Genomic DNA, 15,000 nt, shown 5'->3' with positions numbered 1-15,000 from the left:
GAGGACTTTAACGTCTCAGACGGCTTTAACATCTCGAGCATAAAAACGGCCAATCCTAGTATCTTTTGAAGAAAATCATGAATGTGATTTCTAGCCTTCGAAGTTAAGTGCAAATTGCACTCGCCCTACGGGCTCGTGCAATTTTGGTCGTCTTTGAAAAAAAAATTGCACTCGAAATCATGTGATTACCTATACTAACAGCTTTTTCGGAAAAAACTTGATGATCTGCCTGGCACACTTTGCAAGTGTTTCAGAGCTTCGTTTGATGAAAACGAACCCAAGAAGATAAACCACATATCAAAATTTGTTCTTTTACGAATTTTGAGTGTGCTAACAAAATTATGATTTGAAGACAGCTGAGTGTTGCATACTTGTATTTCGTTAGCTGCTGGAGGAGGGCTTAAAATATTTATCATGTGGTGTGCCACGTTTATCCTTAACAACGAAAAACATTTTTCTTTGATCCAAACTATAGAGTATGTCGTGAGAAAGTAGTGCATGGCACCCCCACTGGCCAAAATTAAAACAATGAAAAGAAGCAAGAAAAAGGGAGCGAAGAATAAAAGAGCTTATTTTGAAACACAATCGTTGGTATGTTGCCAAAACAAATATAGAAAGATGCCCGAAAAAAATTTCCCTGCGAGAGTTCCTCAGTTTCCAAAAGATTTGCTAATTAATTCAAAGTGTTATTTTAATAACACATAATCTGAATAGAATGCTTTATATTCTAAAAATATCTTGACGGTTACGAAACTCACTTTTCAGTATTCTTGAATCTAGCGCTTGTTTTCACCAAGAGAAGGCGAATTGATTTTTCCATCAGTCATACAATTCAGCCTCAGTATTCAGAGGCTAAATTTATATATCATTGATGTAAATTTATATCTCTTTTCGGTTTTTAAAGTCAATATGATGTAATGTTAGAAAATCATTTAGACTATGATGTGGTCTTACAGTGTATTTCATCCTTTAGACGACAAGTCATAGACCAGGAAAAATAAAAAGGTGTATTTACCATAATCAACTCCAGATCATGCAAGAAAATTCAGTATATTTGGAAAAAGAATCGCGTTTTTTATCTCTTATCGTTTGCGAATCCTCGTAAAACCTTTTCCACAACGTTATATTTTTTCGAAAAGGTGGAGTTAAAATATATTGATTCGCAGGAGACAAAAAATTGAATGGCATTATAACAGCGGAGATTTCTACCTTGTTTTTTTTTTCAAGAATTAACCGACTTATTTTCTGTATTCAAGAAAGCCGGAAAGCACTTAAGTTATAGTTTATAATAGACCAATATTTAGGAAAAATTATTTGACTTACGTTTGTATGTGGAGAATCAAAATCCACCAGTGGATGGCCCGAATAACTCTTTGATACGGGAACTAAATTGTTGTGTGTTGTATGAGGTTCAGTTGACGATGAGCCGTCTGTTGACGCTTTCGATGAAGTACAATGAACATTCTGTGAGGCTGCCGCTTTCGTGTTAATATTGCTTGTCTTTCGTGTTATCCTGAAACCTGCACTTGTGGATTTCATATTTGAAGGAAACGCGAATTTGCATTTTTAAAACGCTTTGCCGATGAGCTTTCTAGCATTTTCTCCTGTTCGGTTTTGTGCCGATGCGCAAAACAATCGCAAAATCATCATGTTTTCCTGTTTCACAAAATTTTAACAAACAAATTAAAAGCCTGCTTCATATTAAGATAGTCGCATCGATTTGTTAAAAATGCATCGAGAGTCAGTTTTTCACTCCTGTAAGGTCAAGACTTGTAGTTACCATCTTAGCTACTTTCTACAGGAAGATTTTAGTGCAATTTCATTCCTCGTAAAAAGATTATTTGGTGTCGAGATTATATGACGTATTAAGGATTCGTTTCTATGGCAACTGTGTGTGCGTCTCACCTGCCACAAAGTGAATGCTTTGCAAATTAGTGGTTAGTTGTATTATGAATTTAATCTATAAAAGTATATGTTTTGACTAAAAGATTAAAAACTCTTATGGTGCTTTACAAAGAAAAGAACACGTAACATAGCTTCCTTCATTATGCTGCGCGCGCATCGACTGAATTGAAATTCAATTGGAGCTGAGCATTGCGCTACAAAACACAAAATATCTGTGAAAGCCCTAGCTAGGATCTGTTGTTATAAATAAATTCCTCTATCTTTGATCACATGAGAAGATGTGATTGATCTCAAGCGCAGAAAAAGGTCTTCAATCAAGCATTTTTCGTTGGACAATTTTGTTGCCCCGGTTCTGTTTAAGTCAGTTTTAAACTATAATGTGAGGAAGGAGATCAAGGAGACCAACCTTTTCTATCACAGAATAACATTTCTTAAACCGGATACTAGTTTGGAGTGGAAAAGTGAATTGCAAATTCAACTATATTGTCGTATATCATTCATATTTCGAGAGGCCGCATAAGTCAGTGTGTGTAAACTAGCCTGTGTTTTGAGGGCGACGATGAATCCGTCTGGGTAAATTGAAAAATAATCCAACGAAGCTTAAAATACTGACAAAATTGAGAACTCTATCAGTTATCTACACAACCACCAAATATCACCATTTGGTTTGTGCTAGAACAGAAGGCTAACTAGGAATTAGACCACAACCGACTGAAAGCCTAATCGAAGTAAAGACAGTGTGTTACCGAACTGAAAATGAAGTAATTTGAAATATATATTCGGCCAACAATTTTATATGATTATAATCTTCTGCCGGATAAATTCACGATGAAAGGAGGTTATTAATGTATTGTCGATTGATGTAACAATAATACTACAGAAATTCACAAATAGTCCTCGAACAAATTCAGTTAAAATGTCGGCTTAGGTAGCACTGAGAGCGTTGCCAATAGCCAACATAAAACCTTATATATCCTCAGCCCATGAAGCATCTGTCGCATATGTACTCATGAGATGATATGGAATCTTTATCTTTTCATAACACATCTCTCCTAACTGAATGAAATTTCACATACTACTTTATCCTATACAGAGTAAATACGGACACTGGGCTTGTCGGAGGGCCTTAGATTTTTTCATAAATTGATTACGAATTTATTTGTCAAAAACAATAGCAACATATATGAGCAACACGGCCATACACACAGAAAATGAAAAAACAAAACTCGCTGTCATCGGCCGAGTGACGTCTGCATGTCTTAGTTTACATAAAAGTCATCTAACTGAACATTACGAAAACGTGACTGAAAACTGTCGTTTTTACATTCGCAACTATATGTACGATGGCTCTGCGTTTAATATAAAATCAACCATAGAATTTAAATGATGCACTTGACATGTTCGATAACTATTACTTGGAGCTTCAATCAGAAAGTATTTTTTTCAGAAGCGTAACGTCGTCGGGTTGAGTTCTCTTATTAAACAATATTTGCTCATTAACTCTTCCTTCCTACTAGCAGAATTTTCTCCCATGCAAGATCCAGTTATGCCAACTTGAATGACGTCAATAAATTGATGGATCTTAACGAAAGGTTTAAAGAAATGTAATTTTTACCCTCTTGTAATCAGTCGAAATTTTGAATTTTATTTTATTTTATGCGCAACATCATGAAAACCTTTACTATGCAGAGTAGCTCCAAATACACATGCAGTAGTGTCATGGCAACCGTCAAACGAAAAATAAAGCCAAAATCATCGTTAAAGCTTCCTAAGTGATCGTTTTTATTCAGAATAAAAGAGAGAAACAAATGCACCAAATTAGGAACACACTTTTCATCAAGTGTTATATTCTACATGCCCGCAAGGACTTAAAAATTTCCACAAAATCGTCGCATTCGACTGCCTTGCTTATTCTTGATGACGATATATATTATTAAAGGGGGTGGTTATTGAAGTTCAAGGGAACCAAATACCTACTGTTATTATGGGAAGCAGTGCTTAAAATAATGCGATGTTCTCCCCGCGTTTTCAATCTCTTTCGATAAAACATCGCTCGGCGTGTAGCAAAATGGAGAAGATTGGCTCTCCAGATATTTCAATAAACGAAAATCATCAATCAACCACGACCGAACAGCGTTAAATTATTGAAATTACTTTCTCCAATTGTCACACAATAGATGCGACAGAAAAAAAGCAGCAACTGTCCCAAATTAACAAGCAACAGGGAATTAAAGAATGAAGGCATTCGTTTCTGAAGAAACCGAGGCGCTCTATACGTGGGAGAATTGCCACTGAAAAAAAATGGCCGCCGTTTCGAGCGTTAACCTTTCGGGAAGCCTGAATTACCGCGACAAAACTGAGATAGAAATAAGGCCGATGATATAATGACTTGAGAATGCGGATGGCCAAAACAAAATTATGGTCGTCCAAATTTTCTGTGTAATGAAAAAAAATATATTGAAATGAAAGGAGCAACTTTTTGAAATTGTAAAAGATACAGTTACGAAGCTTTTGACATTTTTTTTCGAATAGAACTGAAGCCAAGCTTCAAAGATCTTCTCACTTTTTTTATAAGTACACTGCATCTGTAATACCGGTCAAAATGCGGAAGAGGCAGTATTGAAATCCATAATAGCACTACATAAAGACCAGAAAGCCAACCGTTCATCTAAATCCGGCCTGAGTTAGAATAAGTCGCTTCCTGTTTGTTGAATAAACCCAACGGTATAAAAATCCTTGAACTTAATTTCCTGATACGGCAGTTGCATACCTGGCATTCCGGTTCCTCTATTTGTTCCTCTGCTCGGTGGACTGTTGTTTTGGCTGTCGTATTATTTACAGCAAAGACCGTAGCAGCCCTCAATATACCGGCGGCACCGACAACCAAAGATGTACCTTTTAATTTACTAATAGACTCTGCACTTTGTTGAACCACGTCAAGAGATGACTGAGTCTCAGAAGCATCGGTATCATTACTAGTTCCAGGAGAAAGATCAACGTCTGAGGTTATTTCTCGCGAGCGTAACGATTTAAGTGATATCGTAGGGTACAGAGAAGGCAACTTTTGTGGTCTGCCATTGGGCTCTGATGCATCACCTGAAACTTCTTTGTTCCGCGCGGCTCTCGCTCGGTGATTGTTTTCTTGGGATCTTGTGACAACAGCGCTTGATATTGCTGGTGCAAATCTCACCATTTCGCACGGTAGTGTCTTTCTGCTCCTTCCTTCAACAATTCGATCAGTGAAAAGTTATGGTAAAAATAGCATACCAGTCGAACGTAAGTAAGCCACACTCCTCTTGACAACTGATGTTAAACTCTAAGCCCTTGGAAGCTCTTTAACCTAACAGTTATCAGATTGCCATCCATTCTTAAATTGACTAAAATTCACATTCGTCCTGCTAATCCAACTTCAATTGTTAAAACTTTTGCTCCCATTACTACGTCGACGCAGAACCATATTATGATGTAACTAAATTGCTGTCAATAGCATCTTGTGCTTAGTTTGAATTAGAGCCGATTCTGTAAGGTGTGAATTTGACGACCCTCGTGTCGATGTGTCAAGTTTACCGAGTTGTTTTGCTGTTTAATTTGCGAGTGGTCTCTGACAACTTCCAAATCCTAAAGCAGGTGGTTTTTGGCTTGAAGGAATAAATTTATGTAAATGAGGGTGTGCATCATTGTCGCACTATTCAGCATCAAGATATACCAGTTTGTATGAGACAAGAGGAAAAGTAAATTTTCAGGAGTATGTCTTAAGCTTCTCTCGGTCAACCATAACGAAAATCTTTCAATTAACATTTACGCTCTGGAAGAGGTTTTGGCGGCCGTCTCAATTCCAAGGGAAAATCGACAAATCTCTACTCTTTCAGTTTTTCTTAACAAAGATGGAAAGCGAATTATTCTCAAAAACCGTGATCCTCCTGAGACAACTTTTCAGTTGGTCGAATGAGAGCCTTTCTAATAATCAAATTCCAAAGAAGGAGGGTATATAGTATATTTCAATGAGTGAACTTTAAAATTATCATCATATAATGGTTCATTCCTCAATATAAATTAGATTCTTGTGAAAGTTGCGGTTGGTAAGGACTTTTAATTTTACACTTTAACCATGCAGTCTTTACTCGGTATGGACTTATAAATAAATGACGAGTTTTCGTTAACTTCGTCTCCGGTAAAAAGGAACAAAAAGCCCAATAGCGACGCTAACAATTTTATCGCTGAAGAAAAACTAAAGGGCAACTGGAAGTTAAATCGGTAAATACTCGCGGTGCTACAGAAGCCATCGACGAAAGCATATGGTCAATTTTATAGTAGCAATAGAATGGGAGCAAGTTTTCTTCAACGTTGCTCAGACTAGAAATTCAGCAAGAAAGACTCTTTTGGGTTTGTGCCATTTCTAAAACTTAAAAGTTTAACTGTCTTTAAGGAGACCAGAAAAAACGCATGAAAATTTGTTACCTAATTGAAATATTAAAGGCAAATATTTTAATCTTAGTTAGTCTTAGTTTATTACACTTCTATATTTAGTTTGCGCTAATCCTAGAAGGTTGTTTTCAAGTCCCATTTCTGTTTTATCCGTCTCATTTTTAGAACCTTCTAGTGTGGTTGGTACTGCTGATATGGTTTGACTCCTATAATTAGAATTAGGGTTATGGATTGAATTCTGTTTTGCCGGTCTGTGAATGGAGTATTGATGGTTATAAAAGGCTGGAATTAAAATCTGCCCAAATGCCACGGAGAAAATTTGAATTAAAGACATATATCTTCAATTAATTATAGTTGAAACTTTTAGTTGAGACGCAGCAATCCAATCGATAATACCTTAGCGATTGAATTCAGTGACGCTATAAAGAATTAAAATGAAAAGACCACTCTGAAGGTCAGCAGGTTTTACGGTAATTTTTGAAAAAATTGTTTCTCCACAACTTCATGCACTTAAATAATTTTTTAACGAGCACTTAGGTTACAGATAAGATTTTCAGATTAGACTTGCGGCGGATCACCATTGAACTACTAATTTGAGTTAATGAATTATTTTCTTATGATGCAAGCCGTATCCTGAATTGTGAGTAACTTCCCTTTTTTACTTTGGCGATCTCAGTGTTATCAGAAATAACAAACAATTGTGTGTTATTTGTGAGTAACTGATCACATTTTCGAATATTATAGGGTTATTAAATCAACTTCCCATTTGATATTGTCATCATCAAAATCAAGTGCAAACTAAAACAAATTTAGACAGCGTTCGAGTTAGAATTACGAAACACAACAGGAACAATGTGTGTAGGAACACAGAAGTTTATTTTTTCAGAGACCCATTTTTCATTTTCATAAGTGGCTTATTAGAGAGGGGAGCATATTAGAGCGTTGACGGTATGCAATCGAAAAAGGGAGAAAAAAGGAAAATCACCTCACAAAGTATATTTGCCAGCTAATCAACATTAGTTGAATATACTCAAGCAAACATCAGCCTTGTGATAACCCTTAAAAGACCGTATTATTATATAAATTATTCTTTTGTCTTTCTGCTAATCAGCAAAAAATATTTTGAATTTTGTTCGTGCAAACGAGGGTAGTGAGGATGATTGGCATATATACAAAAGAATAATTTCTTGGCCGCCATTTTTGAATACGGTCTATTGCTTTCCGACGAAGGAGGACGCATTCTATTCGTGTCGTTTTACGAATGTCCCAAATATCACGGTTCCGTGGGTATCGGTCGTGATTTCAGGATTTTGACACCATCTTGAACTGGCTGGCTGGCACATCACCTCGATCTAATGTGATTGTGAATCTGTCATGCCTCGACATCGGGTTCGTATCGCTATGCCCGCGTGCCCAAATCAAAGCGATAAAAATGCCTCATATTTCTTCGTGCTTTCCAGTTGTGGGTGTTCGTTGCTCGGTCGTTTTCTTCACTGTTTTTTCAAAGGTAATTGAAGTTGTGTTAATAATTTATTCAAAGTATCACTTGCAAATATAACTGAAGCTACTTATCAGAACATCAGAAAGCTGTGAAAGCAATTGCCTGTAACTATCGAGCTACCGGCAGCTACAGTCAAATTTAAAATTCGTTCCTATTTTTCCATTGATAAATATCAGCAAGTAACTAAACGTGGTGTAGTTTGTTTTTCGAAAGATCGCTTTAATTTGGAGAAAATCGTGAAAATCAATTTTCTCTGTCGGCGACTTCAGAGCATCCAAAATTCAAGGCGAAATAAGCCCTTCTCAAATCTTCGCCTGTATGCAAAAGGAAGAAAGTGGAGTAACATATTTCCGGATACATAAATTCATGACGGTTTTTACTCCTAGGTCCTCCTAGTTTGGTGGTGTTTGTTGTCTTAGCAACGATCTGGCTGGTGAACAAGGATATTTTTAAACCGCTTCTATTTTAAACGAGAGAAATTTTAAATTAAGCGGAGTGTCGCGATTAATATTTTAGGCATGTGCTACACCGCGCTTTTGTCCAAAACTCAACCTATCAAGTATTTGAGCATTGTGCTAAAACATATGTTAGAACTAGCTTGGGTACCTTAATTTGCGGTTCACCCGAACTCTCCGAAGTTGAATAAATTTTGCAAGTAATAATGAGATATTGAGGAACTGTCGGTTTTTGTTGCTCGACAAATCACAAAAGCTTGGCGCTTCCAAAAGAATCGTAACGCACAATTTCACGTGTTAAAAGATTTGTATTAGACAATTTTTTTAAATGTGCTCTTCTGTTTTGATTAATCAGCTTTCACCTCACTACCTGGTGTTCGTGTTCCCCCCAGCTGACCAGCTCAGATGCACCATCCCCGAACTCCAGACAACAAGCGGAAATATTATGTAACTAACCTCAGACTGAACTTAGCATTTCATCGCAAGTGAAGCAGTATTCCCTTCCTTTATCTTACCATAGTTAATAAAGGGGATTAGTTTTGAATCTCGGCAAACATCAAAAGAGCAAACAAAGATGCCAAAATTTAGGTTGGAAAGTCCACGACCGTGCACAATCTTTTGTTTTGCGCTACACTATGCAGGAATTACCTAACCAACACGTTTCTATTGGTTAGTTCCTCAGTGCGGAGTAAACAACTATTGTGTTTTGTGCACGGTCAAGGCCTAAAAAGAGAACGAAAACCTGCAACAAAGAAATTTGTCGGGTTTCATAACTATTCCCCTCTATTAACTATGATCTTACTTATACATGATCCTGTGCACTTAAAAAATCATAGGTTTTACAAATACTGAGATTTTGACAGCTGCCAGTCACGAAGTGAGCTTCCCTTCAATATCTCAGTTGTTGCGTGACAGAACAAACTTACTCGCACCGGGAGGGTGTAGGGGAAGAGCTTCCCGAAAATGCAGCTGAAAGAAATACCGCAGTTTCATTGTTTTTTTTATTATACTTCTAGAGATTTTGCCATTACCTCATGAAAATCCGCGTGTTTGTCAAATCGTAAACCCACAAGTCCACTTTCCCTGAATTTTCTGGGCATTTAGTACAATACATTATTTTACTAGCCATCGAACGCACTTTACTAATCCATGATTACTTCTAGTTGACAAAAGTATTGTGCATGGTGAGGAAAAGGTATCAAGGATTAAAGCTGCCGAGGCGTCTTGTTGTTTCAACGCTCATTTCACGCATGTCAAAGACTAGGAAAGAACTAACCAATCACATGCATTTTTGAAGTGCCTGGCAGAAATTAATAACAGAACCCGCAGGACTTAGATTGGCAACAGATCGGCAAGGACAATGTAAAGTGCAGAAGCGCCCTTTACTTAATGGAGCATGTGAGTAATGACTCCAGCGAGCAAGTAGAGGTAACAGAACTTTTTCTTGCACTCACATTAGCCCAAACCTTAGGCGATAAATGAAATTTCCAATACAGTTCGAAAATCATCGCAAAAGGTGACTGATGCGTATGTTTTGTCTCCTGTAGCAGTAGCCATGTGTTTGCAGTCGAGGTATTTTTAGTAGAGAGCTACTTTCTTCTTTTTACTCCGTCGTTTTTTGTAGTAACAAAGGTTTAATTTAAATGGAGCCAGTGATGCGTATGATTATATCGATGATGTGTAAAAGAAAGATCATCTGGATGCTGTATTTGTAATTTATTCTTAGCTAGAGCTTATGTTTTTGAGCTTGATCGCGAGAGGACATATCATCGTGAGGTGTTACAAGTGAATGCATCAAAGTTTCGAATCAACGTTGTTTTGACCATGGATCGTTGACGTAAGACTCGTCCAGGGAACAGTAATTATGGTTTCGTCCGATTTTTATTTGGAATGGCCTTAGGCTGACTGTTTACATTATCGCACATGTACAAAGTTTTGCATATGTCAATACAATACGTTAGAAAGTTAGAGATCTAAAATTTTGTTTCTATTTTTTAGGTCACTGTTTTATTCTTTGCTAAAAGCCGGGAATTGACTGAACAACGTTCCGCCCAAATTTTTCTCCACAAGCAAGTTACTGGCAAAGATCTGGTCTCAAGCATAGTAAAAAAATTTCCGAGGTACGTTTACGGAAGCTTGCATAAAAGTAGTCGGAAAGGAATTAAATTAAATTTTCTGTCGATACAAGAGTGACAAAATTATTCGCCCTTTGTCAGTTTTGATCCAATCTAAACCATCGTATTGATGATAAGCACACAAAAGCCGAATGGACAGGTTTTAGAAAATTGAGAGCATCTTAATCGATTGATATACTTGTGACATATGAAAATTCTATTCAAGTCTTTCAGTTATTCAAGACAGTCTTGTTATTGCTGTCAACCAAAACTACGTCGAAAGGGATTTATTGATTGACTTCAATGGAGGAGAAGAAGTGGCTGTAATTCCGCCAATAAGTGGCGGATAAAATGAAAGAGGAAAGGTACTTTGGGTTAATGTCCTGAAAACTTTTAGTTTTAACTCATCAAAGCTTTAAGCATGCAGTTAAAATGTTAATGTTTAAATGTGTTGTGTAGCTACGGATGAAAAAATTAAAATTGGAAAACCCCTGAACGGTAGGAGTTATTTCAGGCTATTTTATTATGGTATTACAAAGAGACAATGCAGGGTCACAAGTGTTCAGTTATTTGTGTTAGATAAAAACGTGTGTACCACTGTAATAATGTGTCTTGCAATTGTTTGGGAAAAAACAGTAGGTTTATCAGCTGAACAGTTTAAGGAACGTAAAGATATTATTGTATTCTTCTTGGAGTTTAGAATTTGTCTGATAATGGAAATATTAATAATTTCCTAAACATCATGAATACCCAGATTACATCTGCTAAGGCAGATATAAACTAAACAATACCTCTCAAATTAAAAGTAACATATATTGATTTCATGAACAATTGGCTTCTGGTGATAATTAATATATACTGACGCAGATGTAACAAATAGATAATTAAAGTCGGGCCATCTTTTAATAGAGGAGACAATTAAATATCACTGCAAAGTTGAAAGCAAGCATTTATTTTAGAAAGTAGATATTGCCCAAACGTGAAAGCTCTGACTGGAAAATGTTTCCCTTGACTTTTAATGTGTGCCAGGTTAAAATAAACATTTTTCTGGCAGGGGGTGGTAAAAGGAAAGGAAAGGAACTTTATTTAAGTGTCTGATCTGCTAGCACCGGAGCACTTATTGGGGATGCTGTAAATTGAAATTAACAAATCAATGCGAATCAAATCAAATTTAGTTTTCTTTTAAGTGAGGGGAAAACCGGAGTACCAGACGAAAAACCTCTCGGTGCAGAGTAGAGAAGCAACAAACTCAACCCAAGAAATTAATAAGAGCACGCCGGATAAATGATATGCTCGTATTAGTTTTTTTAGCATTAAATAATGTTGCACCTAGTTATATCTCTGATCTTTTTACCGAGCACCAAACCAGCATCAGTTTATGAGGCAAATGCAGACTAGTTATTCCACGTGTAAATACAACAAATTATGGTCTTCGTTCATTTCGATATCTTGCCAGCAAACTATGGAACTTATTGTTGGATAATGTCCGTGTGTCCACTTCTCTTGCTGCCTTCAAATTTGCACTACAAACTGTCCATCTGGAAAATGAATGCTGTTCTTTTTGTGACCAATATTAAATTCTTAAATCACCTGTACATGATACTTAATATTTATTCTTATGTATTTATCTATTTATTTCACCAATAGACCAGTTTCGATATATTAAAATTCAATCCTAAACAAAAGACATCACGAGGCTCTGGGGATAAATATAAGGATTTGTATGAGTTTATTCCCCAGAGCCTCGAGATGATGCCTTTTGTTTTCGACTGAATTTTAATATCGAAATTGGTCTATTGATTACTTATTATTTTATAGATTTATTTTCTTCAGAGATATTGGCAATTTTGCTATCAACAAATTCGAAGTTAAATAAAGTCTTTGATTGATTGATTGAACACACATTTGATGCAGAGTCTAGGAATCGAACCCGGTCCACATTGGTGGGAGGCGAGTGCTCTCACCACTGCGTTATCCCTGCACCCCTACCGCTTTATGTGTTACTTGAAAAACAAAACAAAGACATAGATAAAAGAGACCAGTTTTCAGTGGAATGGCTGAAAATATGGCCAAGACAAACAAGCATTAAGGGTTACTGTTTCTCCATTTTAGTGATGCCTTTTTCATAGGCCCAAAAAAACCATTGCCCTTCCAGCTACTCATCCTGTGGATTCTGGTACTAAATTTAGTCAGTAAAGCTGTTCATTTGGATCGGAGTTAGTTATTTCTAGTTTTTTTGCATCTTATATTCCTGTATTATCCTAAGAGGGAAAATGGTGGTAATTTGGATGTTACCGACAGGTTGCCAACAGGTCACCGACTGTCGGCTGACTGTTGGCCAACAGTCGGCCAACACTTTGGCCTCAAACATAACACAAACTGTTGGCCGACAATTGGCCATCTGTCGGGCGACTGTTGGCCGACAGTCGGCCTACAGTAAATTTTGGGAATTATTCTTCACTATTACCAGTAAAGGATTTCTTTAATAGGTACAAGGTTCACATGAATGTCTTCTCAAGAGACCTTCACTAGTGAATTATGACTCAGTGCAAAAATGTGGCCAAATGCATAATAATAGGTACTAGATAAAATTTTAGTAACAAAAATATCACGAAGAAAAAATGTGGTTAAGATGATAATGTTGCCAATGCCTTGAAAAATGCGTGGGTCAGAATAAAGGAAATGCCATCATGATGCACTTTTAAAATGTTGCATAATTAAAGAACTAAAGAATCATTTTCAGAGCAGTGAAGAGAATAAATTGGCATGTTGGTAGAGAGAACGTTGAATTGCAAAATTTACTGATTTAGTGTGAGCTTAAATTTTGCAGTCAGAAGATCATGCAAGTCAATGTGGTGAAGTGATGAAATTATTTTATTGCTGTTATCCTCTGTTTTGTTAAAGTGAACTATAGGATGTGTTTCCATATTCCACCAAATTAAAGAAACCATAAGTCAACAAGCCAATGAACTAAAAACAGATGACCTCCATATTTATAAAGTCTTTTGGACATTTTCTTCCTTTCTATCTATGCATTTAATACTCAGAGACAGTAAAATTTAACAATAAATAAGCAACAAACCAGCTTTTTTGCAATATTCAGTAATGTAATGTCTTTTTTGTCTGTGGATTTTGCTGTAAATATTAATGAGCTCTTTAAATTTGCATGTAGTCTTTATATACTTCTAAGACATACAAAGTACTATCAGTGTAGTTGGAATATGCATATGGAAACTGTCTTTATGTCTTTTACAAATATACTTGATGCTATTTCATCACTGTGGAAATAAAGGAAGATGGCTAAATTAGTTTTATATCACTGTATGGTTCTTGTACAATGAAGAGCATGAGGTGAGAATTATTATTGCATTCATTTCAGTAGATTTCCTGATAATGTTAGCATTGAAAGCTTCTCTTTATATTTAACATTAAGGACCAAAAAACTACAAACTTTTGAAGAAAAATGATTTTCTTTTATGTGTGGTGCAATTTACTTCTTTGTGCTGCCTTTTTTTCCTTGTGTGCTCAAACAAGGAGGCAAAATGGCATGATATTTTCTTCCATCAGAGAAATGTCAAGACAAAGTGTTGATAGCAGCAAGTCCACGCATACAAATTTAAAATGTAAACCCAAACTGAAATATAATAATATTGCAGCAATTACTTGTCTTTGAACCCTGTAACATCAAAATTAACATTTTATTTTTTGAGTAATAAGACCATATAGTTTTAGTTCTTTTACACCTTTGAATTGTTAAAGAATACCATTTTAGATGGAAGAGTAACCTTTTTTACGAATATACTACAAGTCAATAATTATTGCAGGATGAAAGAAATCATCTAATGTGCCAGATTACAGATCTAAATGCTAGTGTTCCTTACTGTGAGGGCTGACTGAACATTCTGCAACAATAATATTAAGGTGGCTGTTATTATTATCATTATTGTAAATTATAATAAGGTGGTGTTTGGGAGGGAATTAAATCCAAACACCACCTTAACATAATTTACAATAAAATTATTATTTTCTGTCATTTTAAATAAGCTAGGAATGCAGTACTGAAAAGTATGCATTTTCCAAAAAAAAGAAAGAAAGATTGATTAATTGCAGCTTGTTTTTTTAAATCTGATTTACTAAATTTCAAAGGATGATATTTAAAATGTTAGTACTTGGGGTATAGTTATTGGCAGAGAAGCCATTTTGTTCACGATTGTTTTTCGAGGAAATAAGTCACGTGAAACAATCTTGTCGTTAATTAATATGATTTTTGTCTTATGGGAATCCAAGGCACTGAGCAACATTACCTTGGAAAATATGCCTGAAAATTCTAGGAATGGTTTTTTAATTAAAGCAAAATTCTATCATTTTATCAAGAATAAGATTTTGGAAAATGTTCATAGTTTTGCTTGATTCCCCACCAGTGTCTCTTCCTCTGATAACAAAACAATTTTTCTGGGCTCTTATTCCAGATATTGACAACATGTGATAGGTCCACTTAAAAACTATGCCCTCTTTAAATTACTTTTACTTTTTTAGAGATTCTGTTTTTGTCGTTACTTTCTTAGTAAACTAAAGAGACCTGGATTACAAATGGCTGATG

General features: G+C 35.9%; 1 protein-coding gene and 1 pseudogene across 4 annotated transcripts in view; one reads left to right on the top strand and one right to left on the bottom strand.

Moving 5' to 3' along the window:
* The window catches only part of LOC138048560 (sodium channel protein 60E-like), a 16,659-nt pseudogene extending 10,787 nt beyond the window's left edge, over positions 1-5,872 (bottom strand).
* Positions 5,873-9,557: 3,685 nt separating this feature from the next.
* Positions 9,558-15,000, top strand: part of LOC138049998 (molybdopterin synthase catalytic subunit-like) — a 12,157-nt gene continuing 6,714 nt past the window's right edge. Inside the window, exons 1-5 of one of the 4 annotated variants that reach the window (XM_068896489.1) lie at positions 9,607-9,714; positions 9,834-9,858; positions 10,285-10,406; positions 10,627-10,765; positions 14,966-15,000. The exon at positions 14,966-15,000 is cut by the window's right edge and continues 93 nt beyond it. In XM_068896489.1, coding sequence (XP_068752590.1) covers positions 10,752-10,765; positions 14,966-15,000 — 49 coding nt within the window. In that variant the 5' untranslated portion in view covers positions 9,607-9,714; positions 9,834-9,858; positions 10,285-10,406; positions 10,627-10,751. Of the gene's footprint in view, positions 9,715-9,833; positions 9,859-10,284; positions 10,407-10,626; positions 10,766-13,004; positions 13,752-14,965 lie in introns of those variants that run through there. The other 3 variants (XM_068896488.1, XM_068896487.1, XM_068896491.1) reach the window with 3 other exon arrangements.

Source organism: Montipora capricornis, chromosome 5 (genome assembly GCF_036669925.1).
Source record: "Montipora capricornis isolate CH-2021 chromosome 5, ASM3666992v2, whole genome shotgun sequence".
NCBI classification, from domain to species: domain Eukaryota; kingdom Metazoa; phylum Cnidaria; class Anthozoa; order Scleractinia; family Acroporidae; genus Montipora; species Montipora capricornis.
Note: the sequence above shows the minus strand (reverse complement) of the source record. Positions and strands in the feature narration are given on the sequence as shown.